Source organism: Mytilus galloprovincialis, chromosome 14, assembly GCF_965363235.1.
Source record: "Mytilus galloprovincialis chromosome 14, xbMytGall1.hap1.1, whole genome shotgun sequence".
Lineage (NCBI taxonomy): Eukaryota > Metazoa > Mollusca > Bivalvia > Mytilida > Mytilidae > Mytilus > Mytilus galloprovincialis.
The window spans coordinates 50,033,211-50,057,248 of record NC_134851.1 but is presented as its reverse complement, the minus strand read 5'-3'; the positions used below and the strand labels follow the sequence as shown (position 1 = coordinate 50,057,248).

Below are 24,038 nucleotides of genomic sequence, written 5' to 3'. Positions count from 1 at the left end.
ACTAAAAGTCAAATTATACAGGTTGTATTGTGTAAAGAAGAGTACTTACAATCGACAGCCATTCCAACATATAAACATTTCTTAAATCTACAATATTGGCACTGGTTCCTTGTTGTTTTGTCTATGATACATGACTGGTTCCATTTGCAATGATATTGTAAGTTTTTCTGGATTGTGCGTCGAAAAAATCCCTGTTAAAATGAAAGACAGTGAGTGATTTCTTATTCTATAAGTTTAGTTATAACACAGTTTTATATTACCCATTTCCATTCTCAATTTTATTACTAACCATAAAAAGTCTTTAAAAACGGGCAGCTTTTTTCAATGTGATGTCAACAGCATCAATTATCTTCTTTTTTTATCACATAGTTTGAGTAATGAAGTAATTTTGTTTTGTCCGTGAAGTTTTGGAACAAGTGTCAAATGTTCGGACTCCTTGGTGTTTTTCCATACGATACAAGTTAAAAAAGCAACCAAAATAATCAAAGATATTTGATTAAGGGGACAACGTTAATCCTTTAAAATATCTTTAATTGTCTATAAAATGTCATTTGTTAGATTAATTAAAAATTATTTTCCCCCATAAAACCTATCTATCTTTTAACACAAGACTATAAAGTCATTTGACAAAATTTTAGCAGATTCTTGAATTTCTTTCTTTTGATTTGAGACCAAAATAATACCAATGCAAATATAAGGTAAAAGTCCGAGTTAGCTTTTACCCTCCGTATTTTATATTTTAAAAAGGAACCCTAAGCTTTCTACTTCTTTTGAGGTTGGCGGGCAAAGAAGATATTTAATTTTCTCATTTTCTTGTCAGTACATAAAACATATTAACACAATAAACATATATACATACATGTCAAACATACACAATAAAAAACCGTTTTTTTCTGTTACCACTGGGGTAACGGTTCGTTTCTGTTGTTAATAATAATGGTAACGTTAATTCGTAATAAAGATAATACCTTGAGGACAGGGGACTCTTAACAGCTTGTTTGGTGTTATCAATTTTGATGCTGTTTTTATTGTGTATGTTTGATAAAATTCCTGAACGTTTGGGGCAATTACTCCCAACCTCAATTAAAGCCTTCCCTTTGTGATATGGAACCTAACACACTTACCTTGCAGTCTTCACATGTCATACATCTATAATGGTACTCAGTAGACCCCCTGTGTATGTGATACACTTACCTTACAGCCTTCACAAGTCATGCATCTATAATGGTACCCAGTAGCCGCATCAGTACAGACAACGCATGGTTCTGGACCCTGACTCAGGTCCATGTAACTTGGGATGTACGGAGTGCCTACTGAAGAAAAAAAAAACAATGTACAATTCAACGTTTATTATCATTACGGAATAACATACGGACTAGCTGACTGCCAGACGCACAAACTGAAAAACAGGATGCCTCCGAACAGGGCATATAAACGGGTCATAAAATAATCCTAAATCGACCAGTATTCAAGCGGGTTCTTTTACCTGCAGTTCTCTACTTTATAAACCTCCTTATACATGCCTTCGTAACGTATTGTGGCATATTTAGCTTGTATGTCCATACCTTCGTAACTTATTGTGGCATTTTAGCTTGTATGTCCATACGTTCGTAACGTATTGTGGCATATTTAGATTGTATGTCCATACCTTCGTAACGTATTTTGGCATGTTTAAATTAGCTTGTATGTCCATATCTTCGTAACGTATTGTGGCATGTTTAGCTTGTATATCCATTCTTCGTAACGTATTGTGGCATATTAAGCTTGTGTGTCCATACCTTCGTAACTTACTGTGGCATATTAAGCTTGTATGTCCATACGTTCGTAACAAATTTTGGCATATAAAGTAAGCTTGTATGTCCATCCTTCGTAACGTATTGTGGCATATTAAGCTTGTATATTCATTATACCTTCGTAACGTATTGTGGCATATTAAGCTTGTACGTTAATGCCTTCGTAACGTATTGTGGCATATTTAGCTTGTATGTCCATGCGTTCGTAACAAATTTTGGTATATTTAGCTTGCATGCCCATACGTTCGTTCGTAACATTGTGGCATATTTAGCTTGCATGGCCATCCATACCTTCGTAACGTAATTTGGCATATTGAGCTTGCACTTTCATACGTTCGTAACGTATTGAGGCATTTTTAACTGGCATGAAGTTCTAAACAAACAAAAATGTCAAATGAGACTAGCAACAACAACAAAAAAAAAACAATAAAAAAACTTGTTTCAATTTTGGGTTCTCTTCCTACTTCATTGTTACTATACAGAAAATGATGTGGTATGAGCCATTCAAACCTTTTAAATGTCTTCATTTAAAATGAAATAAGAATTTTCGGTTGATAACTGACAAAAGTATACGTAATACTTTAACCACAAGGTAGACAAAATAAGTAAATGAAAACCCCTATTGGCCCATTTTTTCGTAAGGATGCGAAACACATTGTCTTTGGCCTTATCTTTTATTCAATAATACTGTTGAAGCCTTCAAACAATCGAAAACAATATTACCGTTTTTTCATTTGCCTTTTACATTAAGTTCAGAAAAGTCGATCACTGCAGTTTATTGACCGCTGTCTGTGACCGGTCGTTGACTGCAGAGTACCGCTAGGTGTCGTTCTAAATATTTAAGCGTATTACACACCATCGCGTAACTTGCACATTTTTTGACAGTGGGGAGATTGGATTAATTCTCAAACTTGTGGTAAGTTTTATTTAATTTATAATTATAAGATCGTAAAGATAAAATGTAAATTTATACAAGAACCATAGATAATATATAATAATCTAATCAAGCTAAAACTCAACCGAAGACAAAAACAAACATTATAATCATTGTTTCATTTTAAAGAACCTCTAGTTCTAAAGGCGTTCAAAAAGACCGAAAGAAAATTCAGATGTTGAAATACTTAATTTTCCAAGGAGTGAGGTCAACAATGAAGGAATGGTGATTCTATGAACACTGATGAACTCCGGGCTCAATATGCTAGTTGACCAAAGATCTGTTGAGATCGAAGTTGAATAGCAAGGAAAAAGCGGCAAGTCGATCAAGTAAAAATAAGTAAGGACGAAAATTATATTCAATGCAAGCAAAATTTTCATAGTTAGAATTGAAACTACGTGTGAATGTAATATTTCTTTTCCTAGAATCAGAATATTTTTATAGTTAGAATTGAAACTACGTGTGAATGGGATATTTCTTTTCCAAAAATAAGAATATTTTTATAGTTACAATTGAAAAAACGTGTGAATAGAATATTTCTTTTCCAAGAATCAGAATATTTTTTTTGATATTTCATTTAATAATAACCATCTATGACACAAAATCAGTATACATGCCGCGACAGCAAATATACACAAAAAACAAAGACAAAACGTTATTTTGTTCTTTGTCCAAAGTCACAAAGACGCCTTCAACACGAAGCAAAGATACGACCGCAGAGATAGGACCCTGAATATATATAGTTCGGGCAATTATGGACACAGCATTCAAGTTGATACATATCTGAATTTAGATTTAATATTTGACACGGCACAAGTTTCAGACAGTTTCTGACTTGAATTTACCTATTATGTCCAATAATCAAAATCTGAATACATGGTTAAATTCAGCACATCAAAGAATTCCAAGAATTAAAAATTTTGATGAAATCGAACAAAGTTTAATTTTGGACCCACCTCAATGTGGACCAATTTGATAACGAGAACAACATAAAAAAAAAATCTATAAACACACAGTTAGATTCGGTTAAACAAAAAAAAAACAATTATTCATTTGTTACGAAATAAAACAATGTTAAATGTTGGGCCCTTTGGACCAATGTATATACAGGGTCCAAAATCCTAAATGTTAATAATCGGTTAGGTTCAGCAATTTAAAGAACCACATTAATTCAAGACTTTGAATTTAAACCCATTAAAATTGGTAAAGAAATAAGCAATTTATACAAAATAAGCAATTTATACAAAGAATTAGAAAAGTGTTGTTTCTTGTCCCTAAATTCCAAGACAGTAAAGGCCATAGCCCACAAAATCAATTACAACCTTTCCTTAGAGGTATGGAACCTTCTGGTACAACCTGACAGAGACCCATACACTCATACTAATTCATACACCTTGTACAATTTCATAGAGATCTTTTCAGTTGTACTCAAATTATAGTCTCGACACCAAATGTATAATTGCCCCAACTGTTTAGGGTTCAAACTTTGAGGTCGTATCAAGCTTCAACCAGGGAAGCATTTGAGTGTAGTTTTATCTAAATACACGGTTAGGTTTTATTCAAATGAGTAAGCACCACTTGTGTATATAGTTGATTTCAGTACCTTAATAAATTTTATCATTTACTTATTAGTACTCATTCTGAAACGGACCCGATCAGAAAACTTGACTTTTGCAGTTGACGTCGCCTTCATTAAAAAATCGCGTAAGAGTAAAAAGAAACATAAGTTCCATGTGAAATCGAACATGATAAAAATATCTGTCAAAAATAACAGACAACAGAAAATCTTTCTTAAAACAACAACTGTACTCCCTTGGATCTTTTCCAGATACGAACTTCCAAAGGAATATTTAAACGCTCTGTACATAAGTTGCCGGTCATATTTTTATTCAAAATCAAAACCCCTAGGGTTGAATGGGTATAGCAATATGATAATGTAGTTGCATTCTGTCAACCGCCGGTAGAACCCTTGTCAAAGTTGATACATTGTGTAAGAATGTTTTGCCACTGGACGTAAAGAAAACATCCAATCAAAATCAATGTTATTAAAAAGTGAGGCTAGCAAGGCCGGATATATCTGAAGGGACATAACTCAAACATATTTAACATTTAAGATAGAGGTCAAATTGAACATAAATACTATTTATACTATTATAATTTATGTTAATGAGCTGATTAAGTCGGAAGTTAGTTTGTTTTCAATGTAATGGAATGAATTATTCATATACAGTTACAAATAATATGACTTTTTTTGTACTAAAAAGTATACATGCATCATTGGCAATCATACCACATCTTCTTTTTTTTTATTATATATATATAATCACAGCAAGAATATCAGTTGTTTACCTCAGTACTGTTACATTATTAGGTATCTAACGTATGACCATAGGAGCAATATAACTATATCTTTTAGATTTCTGATATTCCCTTTTTGTCATTTGTTTTTTTTTTGTTTTTTTTTGTTTTTTTTTTTGTTTTTTTTTTGTTTTTTTTGGCTTTTACTATGAGTGTACACCCCGGTTTCTCCATAAAAAAATGAAATATGAAAATATTAGGATTATTATTGCGACGTCATGTTTTATTGGACTTTATAGTACAACAAATACGAGAAGGATGGCGATCTGATTAATGGCCAGTACTTATTAAAGTATGCGATATCACATCTGCCTTATCCATAAAATATCCATAAGTAAAGTCACATATCGATTTCATTAGTGACCGTCTGCTTTGTGATTGAAACCCATAAGATAAACAAAGAAGTACAAATACGTTTATGTGTCGTACTTCATTGGTTGTCGTGTCAGAATGTTTCATGATATATTGTGGTGCATATATTTGATAACTGAGAAAAAAATAAAGACATTGATTTTTTTTTTAATTCTTCGGTCTGCAATTTATGTTGTATCGAGAGAAAAAAAATAAAAATCCCACCCTTCCCTGTGTTTTAAGGAAACTTGTGGTACAATGTCAGAGAGATCCATACAGTAACACACAAGTTATTGTCTTAAAACTTGGCCCCTTTTTTGCCCTTAATTCCTAGACTGTTTTCCCAACCCCTTAAAATAAATCCCAACCTTCTACTTATGATAAGTAAACATTGTGGTACAATTTCAGGACAATTGAAATACTGATACACAACTTTTTTGTCTGACGACGCTGACGACGACGACGTTATACCAATAAAACAAATTTTTATTTTAATTTTTGCGGTCGTATAAAAAGTAAAGAGTGACGTGATTGCGTATATGTACACCCGCGCATCAAAACGCATGATCTTCTTTTTTTTTAGTAAGTCCAGTGGAAATTTTGTTTCAAAACAAAGACAACAGTAGTATACCGCTGTTCAAAAGTCATAGATCGATTAAAAAAAAAAAAAAATCCGGGTTACAAACTAAAACCGCGGGAAACATATCAACTATAAGAGCAGAACAAAGGGACAACAGGAACACTGAAGTGCAACAAAAAACAAACGCCAACATACATAGAAACGAACAATTTGATAACAACTGCCGTATTCCGGGACAGTTTAAGAAAAAATGGTGGGTTGAACCTGATTTTATAGCTAGCTTTAAGCTACCTTAAGGTTGGGTAACCGGTTATTGCTTGAGTCAATCTCAGCAAATATGCCAAATAAATATATACTATTCTATCATGTCTATAGACATGATAGAGTCACATTTACACCTACATTTACGATTTATAAGTTATCCTCAAGTAAGCTTTCGAAAACTATTTTCGTTAATCCAAATACAAGCAGTAAAAAGATTTGAGGCCATAGACGTAATAGTTTTAAACTAGAGGCTCTAAAGAGCCTGTGTCGCTCACCTTGGTCTATGTGCATATTAAACAAAGGACACAAATGGATTCATGACAAAATTGTATTTTGGTGATGGTGATGTGTTTGAAGTTCTTACTTTACTGAACGATTTTGCTTCTTACAATTATATCTATAATGAACTTTGCCCATTAGTAACAGAGAACTACATTTGGTAAAAATTTACATAAATTTACCAAATTAATGAAAATTGTTAAAAATTGACTATAAAGGGCAATAACTCCTTAAGGGGTCAATTGACCATTTAGGTCATGTTGACTTATTTGTAGATCTTACTTTGCTGAACATTATTGCTGTTTACAGTTTATCGCTATCTATAATAGTATTCAAGATAACCAAAAACGGCAAAATTTCTTTAAAAATTACCAATTGGAGGGCAGCAACCCAACAACCAGTTGTCCAATTCATCAGAAAAATTCAGGGCAGATAGATATTGACTTGATTAACAATTAAACTTCTTGTCAGATTTGCTCTAATTGCTTTGGTTTCATAGTTATAAGCCAAAAACTGCATTTTACCCCTATGTTCTATTTTTAGCCGTGGTGGCCATCTTGGTTGAATGGCCAGGTCATCGGACACATTTTTCAAACTAGATACCCCAAAGATGATTATGGCCTAGTAGTTTCAGTGGAGATTTTGTAAAAGATTACTTAGATTTATGAAAAATGGTTAAAGATTGACTATAAAGGGCAATAACTCCTAAAGGGGTCAACTGACCATTTTGGTCATGTTGACTTATTTGTAGATCTTCCTTTGCTGAACATTATTGCTGTTTACAATTCATCTCTATCTATAATAATATTTAAGATAATAACCAAAAACAGCAAAATTTCCTCAAAATTACCAATTTAGGGGCAGCAACCCAACAACCGATTGACCGATTCATCTGAAAATTTCAGGGCAGATAGATCTTGACCTGATAAACATTTTTATCCCATGTCAGATTTCCTCAAAATGCTTTGGTTTTTGAGTTATAAGCCAAAAACTGCATTTTACCCCTATGTTCTATTTTTAGCGGTGGCGGCCATCTTGGTTGGTTGACCAGGTCACGCCACACATTTTTTAAACTAGATACCCCAAAGATGATTGTGGCCAAGTTTGGATTAATTTGGCCCAGTAGTTTCAGAGGAGAAGATTTTTGTAAAAGATTACTTTAATTTACGAAAAATGGTTTAAAATTGACTATAAAGGGCAATAACTCCTAAACGGGTCAACTGACCATTTTGGTCATGTTGACTTATTTGTAGATCTTACTTTGCTGAACATTATTGCTGTTTACAGTTTATCTCTATCTATAATAATATTCAAGATAATAACCAAAAACAGCAAAATTTCCTCAAAATTACCAACTCAGGGGCAGCAACCCAACAACCGATTGACCGATTCATCTGAAAATTTCAGGGCAGATAGATCTTGACCTGATAAACATTTTTATCCTCGTCAGATTTCCTCAAAATGCTTTGGTTTTTGAGTTATAAGCCAAAAACTGCATTTTACCCCTTTGTTCTATTTTTAGCCGTGGCGGCCATCTTGGTTGGTTGACCAGGTCACGCCACACATTTTTTAAACTAGATACCCCAAAGATGATTGTGGCCAAGTTTGGATTAATTTGCCCCAGTAGTTTCAGAGGAGAAGATTTTTGTAAAAGATTACTTTAACGAAAAATGGTTAAAAATTGACTATAAAGGGCAATAACTCCTAAACGGGTCAACTGACCATTTTGGTCATGTTGACTTATATGTAGATCTTACTTTGCTGAACATTATTGCTGTTTACAGTTCATCTCTATCTATAATAATATTCAAGATAATAACCAAAAACAGCAAAATTTCCTCAAAATTACCAATTCAGGGGCAGCAACCCAACAACCGATTGACCGATTCATCTGAAAATTTTAGGGGAGATAGATCTTGACCTGATAAACATTTTTACCCCATGTCAGATTTGCTCTAAATGCTTTGGTTTTTGAGTTATAAGCCAAAAACTGCATTTTACCCCTATGTTCTATTTTTAGCCGTGGCGGCCATCTTGGTCGGTTGACCGGGTCACGCCACACATTTTTTAAACTAGATACCCCAATGATGATTGTGGCCAAGTTTGGTTTGATTTGGCCCAGTAGTTTCAGAGGAGAAGATTTTTGTAAAAGTTAACGACGACGGACGACGACGGACGACGACGACGACGGACGCCGGACGCCAAGTGATGAGAAAAGCTCACTTGGCCCTTCGGGCCAGGTGAGCTAAAAAAAAGACTTCAAATTATTTTTAACTTTTTAACCAGTTCCCCATACATAGGAATTTCTATTTTTATTGCAAACTGACACGAGAACTTAAATCTGCTATCACCATTTCCTATACTGACCGATCACATTCTAAATGGTGATGACGGATGCAAGCAGCTGCATCTATTTATCTTGACGCGTTATTGAAGATCATAAATTACATATGGGCTACCAATTTAATAGACTGCCAAGTTTTATAGACTAAGCAGTTATAAATTAATCCCAAAATTCTTTTCAAAGAAATCTATTTGCTAAGATAATGTCAAAGCAGACAAATACCCGGCAAAACCTTCATCTTCCTCATAAAAGCAGAAAAATGTAAAACCTTTGAACTTGTTCATGTGTAGGTGTAATTTACCGTCTGATGTACATATAATAATTATATGCTTACAATACATCTTGCTGTTAAGTTACACTTTGATCATTTACTGTTGCATTTTGATGCAGTTATTTCAAAGCTGAATTTCTTCTCTGTTTTGTCGATGTTATTTTCGGTGTTTCTTTGACACATACCTCACTTTTGTTTATATATATGTAATATATATGCATCGGTCATGTGACAATGGGCATCATTGAAAGGGGCCACAACATGCAGTATTTTAATATGATATGTGCATGTTTTTATAGGATTGTTTTCTTTATATATATATGTATTTTTCAAACTAATTAAATACGTTTTAAACCAAAAAAAAAAAAAAAAAAAAACATAGAAATAGAGATAAAAGATAACGAATGCCATAATAACCCTTACAATAATTAGTCAACAGTTATTCAAAGTGTTTTAAACGAGTCTAGGGAGTGTTATGTAGAAAAGAAGTCAGTTGAAGTATACTTGTTGTCGAAATTTGTTTTTATAATCAGAAGAAAATTAGGGTTCCCACGCACATGCCGCCTCTGCATCCGCTTGTTGAAACTGAAATAAAGGGGGAAACTGCATGATTTAAATGTTTATAAAAAGATTGCCATAAAACGCTTTAATCCTCAATTCTATTTTTCAGACCAGCAATTGAGTAAACAAATTTCATATAATTTATTCAGTTTTGACCTAGAAATTCTTCGTTGATAACTGATTCAATTCATGTTAAGATCCCGTGATGTTTTATCTTTTACTGCGGAGCTTTAATGGCGGGGTTGTCATGTCTGCTTTATCGATCAGGGTCGGCTTTATTCTTTTTCTCAGCTGCTTTCCCATTGATGAGAAGAAAATGTCAATATGACCTTTCAGAACTAGGATGGAAATACCAAAAAGGTCGAGACGACATAAAAGTTAATTTAAATTTCAGAGACACGTCATATTTTCAATTCATAAATAAATTATTAATTTTTTTTTCAAAATTTTTCATATAAGTGACTCTTTCATTACAGGGAAACTTGAACGTGAATATGGGTGAAATCGTCGTAATAAATTTGATTGAATATTTATAACATGAATTTAAAAGTAAATCAAAATACAAAAAAAAACCAACTTGCAACTTGCTAATTTTTAAACTGACCAAGAGCTCTCTCTCTCACACTACTCCTACGTACTTTAGTCATGCAAGATGCTTTTGGATGGAAACTACATGTCAAGATGATTTTTATTTGTTAAATCACCTTATAAGGTTAGAAATCCAAGATTGGTCTGACGGTCTCCAAACAGTACCAGTAAGTTCCAAACGGGCAGACAGACGCAAGTGAACACCCACTTATCGCGTTATGAGTATAGTCTGTGAAAATAAATATATTCATATTCTTTCCCCCATTTCGCACTTGTTTTACCTTGTTTGTCACATTGTTATCTTTAATAAAACTCTTTAGAACTGAATTTGTCATTTGAAATATAATTCTGATATAGAAAACTAATTTCAAATGACTATCTCTTTTACTTTTTCTTTTAATTATATATTTTTTTCTGAATTTCTTATTCGTTTTGAAATAAATGCCAAAATGTTTCATATTTACATACATGTAAACATATAATATGGACCGCCAAAAATAAATTTCCAACTTAAGATACTTAAAAGTAGGCCAAATTATATATGTACATGTACAAAAAGGTCGTACGTAAAATCTAATGACAACTTAAAGTGTTTTTTGACAAACTGGCACGGCAATCAAAACGTCCCATAAACGTCAAATTCAGACCAACAATGACCAAATTCAAGGCCACACTTAAAAAAAAATACTACTAGCCTGAAGTTCTTGGTTAAAATAATTTCTCGTACCGCATATTAAAATTGCAAGGGTTCCTTTCCAGATTAAATATCAATACATGCACATGTATATATAAATGTGCATTTCATAAATAAATAGATATATATATATAACTTGCACCATATGTTGTTAGAAATTTCACCCATCAAGTCCCTCCTCCTAAAAAAACAACAAACAAAACAAAACAAAAAATAAAATAGAATCATATTCAAAACAGTGTAGCTGTGGCCATTGATTGACAAGCTTAAATTATCCCATTGACTGGGGCAGATTAGGTGAACGTGTGTCTATAACGACAACTGCTCACTACTTATTTATTATAGAATTTAAACTGTGGGGTCACCAAAGGTTCTTAACGCCTTTAATATTAAAATAGTTCGAAAAATTAATCAGGAATAACTTTATGTTTTGATTTATATTATTGATATAAATCAAAACATCGTGTTATTCCTGATTAGTTTTTCTAATTTCTTTATTTAGGTGTTGAGAACCTTTTGTGACCCCACAGTTAAAGTGCCTTTAACAAGTACATAGTGAGCAGCGGTTGTTACGGAAAAACGTTCACATAATCTGCCCCAGTCGATGGGATAATTTAAGATTGTCAATCAATGGCCACAGCTACACTGTTTTGAATATGATTCTAAAACAAAAACAAAAAAATAATCAACAAAAATAACCCCAACAATGCAGCAAATTCAAAATATATGGTTGTCTCATGAATTCTTCGTCATATAATTTAAGCAGCAGCGACCTTGATGGAAATACATTCATGAATCGCATTCGCTAACACGATAAACACCTTATGTCAAATGTCTGCAACATATTAATTTGGTAACCTTAATAAAATTGAAAATTCACACATTTTTGTCTTTCATAAAAAAGAAGTGAACAAGTAATTTTTATTGACAAAAGTAATGTAATATGTTGAATTATTGAGTCCGTTAGTAGCGGCCATTATTTCCCACGTGACCTCATTACAGGGTAACATGTAACGTCTAGTCGAGGCAATAATGATTATGAAATATTTTTCTATCGTGTTAATAGCACAAATAATAAAAGAAACGTAATAATTTGGTGTTTTTGACTTCAGGCAAATCTATTAGACTGGTTATTTTTGTCTGATGAACAAAGGGCACCCGGTGGGGGGACTACATGTTTGGAAAAGGAATATACACAGAGGAATACACAAATCCTAAATATATGTCTGAAAGATGACGGGAATACACAAAAATATTTATGCGTATTTGGAAAGATGATACAGGAATTAGTTTTGAATAATATTTCTATTTGAAATGCCCAATTTCTATTGACAAGCAAAAAAAAACAAAAAAAACATCACAAATAAAAGCAATATGTAATATTTTGCAAGGAAATGCTAATTACGAAATGTTGCTGTGATATAAACAGTTAACAAGTCCACTTTCCATAGAAATATTGGCATTTTAATGAATGGAGCAATGTTCAAATAAGGAATGTTTTCCCCAAATTTTGTAAATAATTTTACCAAAAAAGGTGATGAAAATTAAATACAAGTTGAAAATAACCCAAATACTGCAACGGAATTATCAAGTTCGAATCTTAACATTCGTCTTTTAACATGTTTAGGAATGTATGTGGGTAGATCGGTACAACGTAGGTGGGTGGTGCTGATGAAAAAAGGGGGGCCAGGACAATATTTTTCAATTCTTTTTCCCCTCGTATCCAATGTAAACATGTTTTGGCTTCCGGGAAATCCCATTATCTGATGCAAATTATGATTAACAAACGATTTATTGCGAGTCCCCAACTCCACCTCTACTGAAAGGAGAATGTAATGTGCCTTATTGCGCGGATGCTTGTAATTAAGGCTTGAGTCAGCTACTACAAGACTTTCTAAATTTTCTAACACTGACTTGTATGCAACATTTATCGAATGTTTCGCTTTGATCTTAGTCTTCTTTATTTCAGATACTGGACAGATCAAAGAGCAAACAACAGAACGAACACGTCGGAAGAACACACGGATCAATCATTTGTTATTATTAGTCGGTTTTCAGGTGTATACATGTTTTATTTCAAAGATACAAGATTTGTATTTAGGTTTTTTATTATATTTTATTGTATTTTACATAAGCAAAAGATGTTTTCATTTTATTCGAACTAAGTAACAAATGTAAACAATGATTAAATCTAAATATATTTTTAATATGGAGGGGGAATTGACCCATCTCGCTCTCTAATATATGAGGTTGGTGGAGGGGAATTGACCCATCCCTCTCTCCGATGTATGTGGGAGGGGAGCTGTGTTGCCACCCCTCAACATTCCTTTTTTTCACACGATGTTAGTTATCCTGTCGTGTACCCCTAGGTCTAGACCCCTGTTATCGGATCAATCCGATTACGCAACAATCGATAAAGTATACTTCGATTACCAATACATTAATAAACAAACATAATCAATAATCACTTTAATCTGTCATGTCTAAAACTTACAGATAATAAATAGTGTTCCTAGATATATTGCCATCCTTAGGGATAAATATAGTATTGACCAAAGTACAGAAACTTCGTCTGCACCACCTACAATAATCTTGTGTTTCCACCAAGTTTTAAGTATAGAATTGTAGATCATTGTATAATTAAAACAAATGACCATCCTTTCGGTTTAAGAAAATGGACGACATTTCAAAATGAAACAACAAAAGACTTTGCATAAAATGAATTAAGATAGACGATGAAACACCCTTTCTTCTAATTTCAAAATAAATGTTAATGCAAATTTTTATTAGAAATGGAATATTACAATTCCTGGTTTTGATGAGTATACATGCACACATCTAGTGAAAAAAGTTTAACTTATTTAATCCTTTATATCAACTCTTAAAATATGTCATAGCACAGTTATGTTTCAATATAAGTTTTAAGCTGTACATGTGAAAAAAAAATTTAAGTTTCAAAGAAATCACAATATTTTGCAATGCATACAAACGAAGAGTTTTCTTCAATTCCTTAAGTGATAATTTTCTTATCATTTTCAAACTTTCCTGATAACTTGAAATCTATTTTTTAGGATTGTCTCATTTTCCGTGAATGACGAGGAGGTTATATAAGAATGGATTTATACTCCGAATGACGTTGTTTACATATTGACTACTTTACTCGGAAAAAAATGTGACCTTGTAGAGTGTACATTAATATATATATAAAATAAAAAGATGTCTAGAGATCGAAATTCATGACCTATGGACCTATATATATAGCATACATTTGTTTTCGGTATAAGACAACCAACCCTTAATCAATTTTGGACAAATTAAAAAAAAAAGGAGTTGCGACATCAATAAGTAATATTTCTGTTAGTTGCATAGAAATGAAATCCGTGGTTTATTTGTAGGTCTTGATGTTGTTATGTGCTTACTAAGAAAATATACAAAGTGAAACAGACAACCGATAGCTTTTAATTCTCAGTACTTTTTCAACATATCATAAATTAATGAATCTTCGCCAAAACTGGTGTTTTACAACCTGAAGGCGTATATATACATACGATGGTAGAGTTTGAATTAATCACATACAGTCTACGTTTGATGTATTCCGTAAAACATTAGTGTTTTATGTAAATTATCTGAATAAATAAACATAGGACAGGGTTTAGGATTTTACCTGAGTCCAAAATTCGGAACTTTGCTTTGAATAATATAGCGTACTACAAGTGCCACGATAAACAAAAAACCGTTTTTTACGGGTCGTTAAATTAAGGGTACATCTATATATACGTTACATAGTTTAGTGTATCATATGTACCAAATACAGGTACATGTATCGAGAACAGTGTACATCTTATAAGTATTCAATATCGCAACTTGTACATTTATAAATATAAAAAGAAATTTCTATGTGTTTATATTTTTTGTTTTCACATTTTTATTTACATGCATAATATAATGTTAATATTGCTTTCAATGACAAATTGTGTAAATATACAGCTAGTTTTTAAATACTTTTGAAAGTATTAGTAATTTTTTTTACTTTCCATTATACTGAATAAGAAAGCAAACTAGATTTCAAGAAAAATACAAAAAAATGAACTTGTTAAAAATACAACTCTTTCCGATATGTATAATATATGGAACTTTCAATAGTATTTTAAACGCGCTGTACATGCAAATGTATAGATCAAATGAAAAATGTATTTACCTTAATTATAACATTCATGGAACTTCAAATTGTTTTGCCATTTTAGTAAACTTGGGTAAAAAAAAATGTTTGTTTAGGGTTTTCCTACTTTGGAAATATGCGGATTGTTTTTGTTGCTAAATTTTTACCTAGTGTATACGAAAGACACATGCATTTTTGTTACAATTCAATTCCAAAGAATGTAAAGAAAACACTTTTGCGGTACGCATTTGAGGCATAAAATTTTGAATGGTAATTATGTTAAAACAAATATTTTTTTATTTTTGTTTTTTAATTGTTAAACCAATGCCAAAATGATACAACTGTTTTATGTATGCTTTGATGGCAGGTTTGTTTAAATATTCACCCTGCATATGCACCAAATGTTTTCCACTCGACAGTAAGCAAGCACCATCGTTTGATCATACTAAATTTGTATAGAACGCAACCATTAAATCTTTCAGTAGAAAATAACGATATGGAGGAAATATCTACAAACAATTTAAATGTTAATTACAGTTCAAGATAATTTTTAATGTATAGTAATATGAAAATTTATTAGCTATGCTCAATTCCAAACTAGCTTTAAAATATAAGTTCTGCAACAAATACGTCCTCGAAATTTTTGCCCTGAACCTAAAGCTTTCTTTAATCTATAACCTCACTATGTTTTGATTTCCTTATTATTACATGCTATAAGGGGTTAGATAATATTCTTCTAATAATTTCATGTTTTTCATTTAATTTAGGTATTTCTGAAAGGATGTGATTCACTTCGCAGCATATATATTACAAATTCACTAATGACCAGAACAAATCCGTTATTTGTGCAATCACATTTTTATTTAGAGTTCTCCCTTGCTCATGCCCCCCTTTACCGCCCTCTTATAATACACATTGTTTATATATTATTAGACAAATTCCAAGAAAACACTATCGATTCTATATACCTGTTTTCCGCTTCTTATTTTGTTTCGTCTCTTCTTGTGAAGATGAAGATGAAGTTGATGAAAATGAAGACGATGGAAAACTTTCGCCACTTGCGGTTGAGTCAGGGGTGGATACGGATCCATATTTTACAGTGGTATCATTCCCATTATCATCCGGAATATCATATTGCTGAGGAGTTTCTGGCACCATAAAACGCATAGGGTCCGCATAAGCATTAATATCACTGTGCATATTCCTCATAAAGTTCATATTTGAATATATTCTGTTGTCCATTTTTATCTATGTTGACCTATGGTGGTCAGCTACGGTCAGTTAATTTGCACTCGTCAACAGTCATACACATAACTCCGACATTCTACTCAGCTATACATCCTTGCACACAAAATTTAATAACTTAACTTGACCTGACCCAATCAATTTGTGGTACTAGTGTCGTGGTCACTTCTTGACTATTGACCAATGTCCGTGATGTAATCAGTTTTACAGATGAATAGTAGAACTTGGCATTTAAAGTGCATAGGGGTGGGCAGGTAGTAACATGTTTTGATTGGTCAGATATTTTAACACTTTTTTGTATTAATATCGTTTATTATCATGTTTGTATTTTATATATGTGAAAAATTATTTGAATTATGTGAGTTTTATGCACATTTAGAATAAAAATATTCATTAAGATGTTATGGTCAGTTTTTAGAGCGGTGTATTTACCCCTTGACATTTCTCAAAATGGACTATTCCCTCCGTCCAAATAATTAACCGATATTTTCACATACAACCAATGGCCGGTTGTCCATTCTAAAATTATCTACTAAAAAGTAAGAGCTGGTATTCATGTTGTATAGCAACTTCTGTTTCCATCTTTTATCATTAACACATTTTAGTTCATTTCCAATCCCGAAAAATGGACTCGCCTGAGCAGCTAAGGCCATGGAAGGACAAAGGGTATTACATTGACCAGACGTAGATATAATCAATAATGACTACACAGGGTTAAAGGTTAAATATTTACAAATGGGCGAACAATAAACTAATAACCAACATTACGCAATTGATCATAACGGTACACAGTTTTACGAATGAATAAACCACAACCAAACCACGTTCTCCCGGCGAGAATTGTAAATATCGGTCGTTTATATTTGTACACTGTTTTGGTTTCAAAACGGAAAACTTGATTTAGTATTATGTAAAGATACGTATTAAGAATAAGGAGCTTATATCATGATAGATTATAAGTAATTTTCTCCACCTTAAATGTTTTAGTACTAAAAGATAAAATATCAGAAAAAAAGAGACATGCATCAAAGCGTTTTAACAGAAATATGACATTCGGTCTTTTTGTACGAATTACCAAAAGCAAACGCATTGTTATAACTATGTACTAAGAGCATGAGGGCTTAGGAACACGGTAATAGATGTATTTTCATTTGCTTTTGAAAAAGAAGGGTTATACTAAGATACGAAACCCTGTGTCCATTTTCACCGAACTAGTATACAACTTCATTTATGGGGGCCTGGTGAGGACCGTCTCCGGGTGCGGGATATTTTTTTTCACTGCGTTGAAATCCATTGATGCCCTTTGGCTGTTATCTGCTCTTTGGTAGGGTTGTTGTCTTTTTGACATATTCCCCATTTACATTCAGCTCAATTTTATTATCCCATCAGGCTAACGTTTCCGTCCCGTACTTACAATGGAGCAGGCATGTTTCAATCCTTACACACTAACTACGTTTATACATTTGTTTTTGGTATATTTACATTAACAATATCTTATTCAACGATACACATCAAATCCCGTATCAAATATCGTGAAACGGAAGACATTTTAGATTTTTGTGAATACACACAAAAATTAACCATTTATTTGTATATCGTTTTCCGAATTAATATTCCACAATTCTGACGTACTGGTAGTAATTCTATAGACCTCGTGAGAAAGGAGTGCGTGAATGAAATTTAAAAAAAACAAAACGACGGAGACATTTATAATATAATATTATGACATTTGTTTTTTTGGAGAAAACGACATGTTTTCTGCTTAAATAACATTTTAGTTTTAGCACTTCTGTGTTTACTTCATTATTATAAATAAACTATTTACAAAACATAGAATTTTTCGTAATATGGACACAAGGTTGATATTTAGTAGATAACTAAATAGTCATAATAATAAAACTTCAGTCTCGAACCCCGGTACCCAACACTGGTTTATCAAAACGTCTGACTGGTTTCAGCGTGTTTACGGCTGCTAAATTTTGGCCTGGAGCTAGAGGTGATTCAGAAGCAGACGTTACTAGAGGTCTCTCGAAAGAAAATTCTGACGTAATATGTTAAAATAAACATTATTTCTAATTCTTTTAGTGTATACCTTGTACATGTTGTACATAATATTTATGGTCAGTTTGTCAAGAAAAAAAGATACGATGTCTAAATTGTATCCGTTACCATCTGTCATTTCGTGTTGGACAAAGAATGACCATTCTTAATTTTACGATTAGGTCAGTCGTTTAATGGACAATGGACATTTTGAATTCGGCCAATTTAAAATCTGACGTCGACCATTAAATAGTTGAAACCTGTCATTTGAGCCAATTGTTCAGAAAGATACAAAAGTACAGTCATACAGTGGATCGGCCTGATTTTTTTTTATAAAAGGATTGCTTTTCTGCGAAAAAAAAGAAATTTATTCAACCGTTGACAATGTGGTATCTGGGATTATATATATATAGGTCTCCTATGGTACATAAACATTTTAGACATAGTAATGATTAAATAATTAAAAAAAGCATTGACATTTCTTTTGTTTTTCTCATTCGAAATTTCCACATAAGTTTTTAAATCTGGGTATTTTGAAATTAACTTTAAGAACTCGATAATTTGAAAAGACTTTAAACTAAATTTCAGCTTTTGTATTAGTGGATTTTCATTTACGTCTTAATCTTGAAATGGTTCTTTTGACAGACGTTTACTTATTACAGTTATTTCAACCTAATTAAAAATTGAAATTTCGATTAAAGCTCTAAATTTTAACTTTATTCATCAAAAAATGAGTTTTATCTTCAATTTAAAGATCAAGCACGCTATCAGGAGTCCAACGAGTGCACGTATCCATTTATGGACATAAATGTAATAGTGATTTCAATCATTGAAGTGCTGATGAATAGCATGCAATAACAACACGTAAGATTAAGAATAAGAATTGTATTAGTCTAAACAGAGACCTAAACAGGGACATAAAATTGAGAATATGTATCTGGTCTGTCTCTGGTCTAAAATACAAACAAAAGGGGTGGTACTAAATAAAGAAACAAACAAACAAAAAAAAACCATATGAATACTAGTAATGTCCAGCCAGGACTATTACAAATTGCAGGGGCCTCTGTAAACCGCCATCAAAGCAATATATCTAACAATAACGTCGATGATCTTCTACTGGTATGTAATACATAGCAGCAAAGGAATGCAAAACTTAAATAACAAACTTCGTCGTATATCTGCGAGCAATTCGATAAATGACACGTAAATATACTGATCAGAAAATTGTAATCCCGAATTTTACATCGAGATATTCCGACAGCGATATAATGGACCAGAAGTCCGATAAATAGTAAGGCTATCACGTTCTCCCAATACTTCCAACTAAGATTGAAACGGGATTTAAGAGTAACAAAAATGAATGGCTAAATATTTTGGGATGCATTCTGGGTAGAGATAATGTACGCAAAACACCCTATAACTTTTAATTAGCACGCAGTTGAAAATATTGTTTTGACCATCGACGTGTTAATGAATAGCAGATCCTATACATAGATGTCATATTATATCAATGTCCAACGAGTGCACGTATCCATATATGGACATAAATGTAATAGTGATTTCAATCATTGAAGTGCTGATGAATAGCATGAAATAACAACACGTAAGATTAAGAATAAGAATTGTATTAGTCTAAACAGAGACATAAAATTGAGAATATGTATCTGGTCTGTCTCTGGTCTAAAATACAAACAAAAGGGGTGGTACTAAATAAATAAAGAAACAAACAAACAAAAACATATGAAAACTAGTAATGTCCAGCCAGGACTATTGCAAATTGCAGGGGCCTCTGTAAACCGTCATCAAAGCAATCTATCTAACAATAACGTCGATGTTCTTCTACTGGTATGTAATACATAGCAGCAAAGGAATGCAAAACTTAAAAACTCGATAATTTGAAAAGACTTCAAACTAAATTTCAGCTTTTGTATAAGTGGATTTTCATTTACGTCTAAATCTTGATATGGTTCTTTTGACAGACGTTTACTTATATTACAGTTATTTCAACCTATTTGAAATTCGAAATTTCGATTATAGCTCCAAATTTTGACTTTATCCATACAAAAAATGAGTTTTATCTTCAATTTAAAGAACAAGCACGCTATCACGATTCAACGAGTGCACGTATCCATATAAATAACAAACTTCGTCGTATATCTGCGAGCAATTCGATAAATGACTCATATATATACTGATCAGAAAATTGTAATCCCGAACTTTACATCGAGATATTCAGACAGCTATATAATGGACAAGAAGTCCGATATATAGTAAGGCTATCACGTTCTCCCCATACTTCCAATTATGATTGAAACAGGATTTGAGAGTAACAAAAATCAATGGCTAAATATTTTGGGATGCATTCTGGGTAGAGATAAAAGAGGAACGAAAGATACCAAAGGGACAGTCAAACTCATAAATCTAAAACAAACTGATAACGCCATGGCTAAAAATGAAAAAGACAAACAAACAAACAACAGCACACATGACACAACATAGAAAACTAAAGAATAAACAACACGAACCCCAACAAAAAACTAGGGGTGACCTCAGGTGCTCCGGAAGGGTAAGCAGATCCTGCTCCACATGTGGCACCGTCGTGTTGCTTATGTGATAACAAATCCGGTAAATAGTCTAATTCAATAGGTCACATTCATGAAAGGGAAGGGGATTGTAGTTACGACGTAAGGAACATATCCAATATCATTTGTGAAACGGTTATTCCATAACGGTCACCTTACTCGTGATGGCGTCCGTAAAATTTACGAAGGGATGATTTCAACTTCACCATTTAATTGGAACTCTTGGTTTGATAGCTTCCTTGTGAGCAGCAACCCTCTATCAAGAAAGTCATGATAGGAAACGCAAGCGCACGGGAATATCGTATCAATTGGGAGATATATACCCCGTATGCAGGTGCTGCTGGAATGTTGCTACTTAGAAATGGAAAGTTCACAATTGGAAAGCTGAAATCATCTCTTTTGTCGTAAAGTTTTGTTTTCAACCGACCCTCATTGTCAATTTCTAGATGTAAGTCAAGATATGAGGCCGACTTAACTGTGTCTGTAGTATCCTTTATCTCTAGCTCGATGGGATAGATGCGTTCCACATAGTCACCAAATTTTGAATTATTCAGTGAAAGAACATCATCTATATGGCGGAAAGTAGAGTTAAAGGATATTGCTAACTTTTTATCTTTCTTCCTAAGAAGTTCCTGCATGAAGACAGCATCATAATAATAAAGAAACAAGTCGGCAAGTAGAGGGGCACAGTTTGTTCCCATTGGAATGCCGACAGTCTGTTGAAAAGCACGTCCTCCGAACGTAACAAATGTGTTGTCAATTAAGAAATCAAGCATCTTGATAATGTCAGTTTCAGCGAATTTGTGTTTGAACCAGAGTGATCCTTTACAAAGAAGGATTTATCCCTCCCTAAGACAAGATCCTTGTATCTACGTTGGCCATTCTTTTTTATGAAGCAAAGCAATACAACTCTTTCAATTTGTCTCTTAGTTTGGAATTTGGAATACTTGTGTAAAGAGTAGAAAAGTCAAATGTTTTAATACTGTTACGAGATGAAAGAGAGTTATAGATTGTATGTACTCTATAAACGATCTATGGAATTTGTAAGTATCCACCTCTGATTCATGCCCTCTCTAGAATAGGCAGTTTCACAATAACTTTGAAGCCCGTCTTTATTTGCTGATAAAATAGATGCATTTAATAATTTAGAAAGAGGTTTCGTGGAGCACTTGGAAGACCCAGCAATATACCGTTGTTTGTAAGGACACTTATGTAGTTTAGGTATCAAATACAGTGATGGAACGACCCCACTGCCTTAATCCATTCGGAAAGAGTGTCTACGTCTTCCTTCTCGCGCTTAGCACATTGCCTGGCATAATCCTCAACTGAATCCATCAAAATTTTAAAGTTGTATTTCCAATTGATGGATTTAGGCTCACGATATTTCGGACCTTTCGATAACACATTTCGTAGAGAAGTGTCATCAACAATGTTGAGGTCACCGGTAATAACGTGGCCACCATGCAGGATTATATGTGAATTGGGATCGAGCACAAATGCAATCAGGAGGTTTAGACTTGAAGTCGTCAATATCGAGATCCTGCAAAATGTATTTGTAATTGAAAATTTTAGTTGCAATAGGTTTGGTATAGGTATAAGAAATGATTGGTACAGACTGGTCTTTCGATTGAACTAATTTATGATGAAGGATATTGCCTAAGTTGACGCCATCGAGACCTTTGTTGGCAATTGAAAGATTAAGGAAAGATCTTTTCTCTTTTTCATCTTTGCCAATGCGAACTGGCTTGAAAAGTCTGTGACTTGCAATATCCGAAATTATAGCTTCAAGTTTGTATTGGTTTGAATGAGGGTTTGTAACAGTGGATTGAACAGAGAATGAAGTTTTAAAAGGGGTAATGCATAAAGTTTCGTGCGAATGTGATGAATACCTAACGGCTTTTGTATAAATGGCAGCAAGTCATAAATAGATACATCATGCAGAGAAGGTGATGTATAATGACGACGACCGTCTACGTCGAGGAGTCGAGTTGAAAATATTCATCACATTCACCGAGTTACACGAAGGACTAGATAGAATACCTATATATGCGATAATGTACCCAAAACACCCTATATATATAACTTTTAATTAGCACACTGTTGAAAAAATTGTTTGACCATCGACGTGTTAATGAATAGCAGATCCTATACATAGATGTCATATTATATCAGTGTCACGAGTCTTTATGCTGGTTTTAATATTAAATGATAAATTATAGGTTTGTATTATTTATCAATTTAAAAACTACAATAATATAATCGCCTAGTAATGAACTTCTGAATAGACGGATAGAGGATTCTATCTAGACTAATGTTTAAAAAATTCAAACATTTATTCATTCACGACCAAGGATTTTAAAATAAAGATTCGAGGGATTCTCTCAATGAGACTATCAACAAAGTGAGAGGTTTAGCGCTATAAAACCAGGTTTAATCCATCATTTTCTACATTTGAAAATGCCTGTACCAAGTCAAGAATATGACAGTTCTTGTCCATTGGTTTGATGTGTTTTGTCATTTGATTTTCCTCTGAGTTCAGTATTTTTGTGATTTTACATTTTTTTTCACGAATCACAATTTAAAAAAAAAGATTCCTAAAAATATAATTTTTGACCTATCGAAAAAAGATTTTTTATGATAGTCTTCATGGGAGCTTTGTTGAATCTGAGGCAGAGCGAACCCACTTTTAAAAAAAATTAAGATTTCTAGAATACCGGCGGAGTTTTGTGATGATGATGGCTTGATGTCCCGGATGAAAAACTACTTTTAAATTAACCATGGTATGCTAATGTACATATGTGTTATCTAGTTTGACAAATATTAATGAATATAACATTCATCGGACATAAGAAGGTCGACACGGACATGATATAAACCACTAATTTAATGGAGATTGTCTTATCTGTAATAATTAGCTAAAAGACCCCGGATTGGGCCTTGAATCACATTATTTTGACATTTTATCGCAAGTTGTGCGGTAATGTTTGGAATAATG

At 33.0% G+C, this 24,038-nt stretch overlaps 1 protein-coding gene across 1 annotated transcript in view; it reads right to left on the bottom strand.

The window, feature by feature from the left end:
* Positions 1-16,620, bottom strand: part of LOC143059543 (thyroid hormone receptor beta-like) — a 28,525-nt gene extending 11,905 nt beyond the window's left edge. The window contains exons 1-3 of the mRNA XM_076233061.1: positions 16,145-16,620; positions 1,195-1,313; positions 50-191 (exon numbers count right to left, since the gene is read on the bottom strand). Coding sequence (XP_076089176.1) covers positions 50-191; positions 1,195-1,313; positions 16,145-16,418 — 535 coding nt within the window. The 5' untranslated portion in view covers positions 16,419-16,620. The remainder of the gene's footprint in view (positions 1-49; positions 192-1,194; positions 1,314-16,144) is intronic.
* Between the last annotated feature and the right edge of the window lie 7,418 nt (positions 16,621-24,038).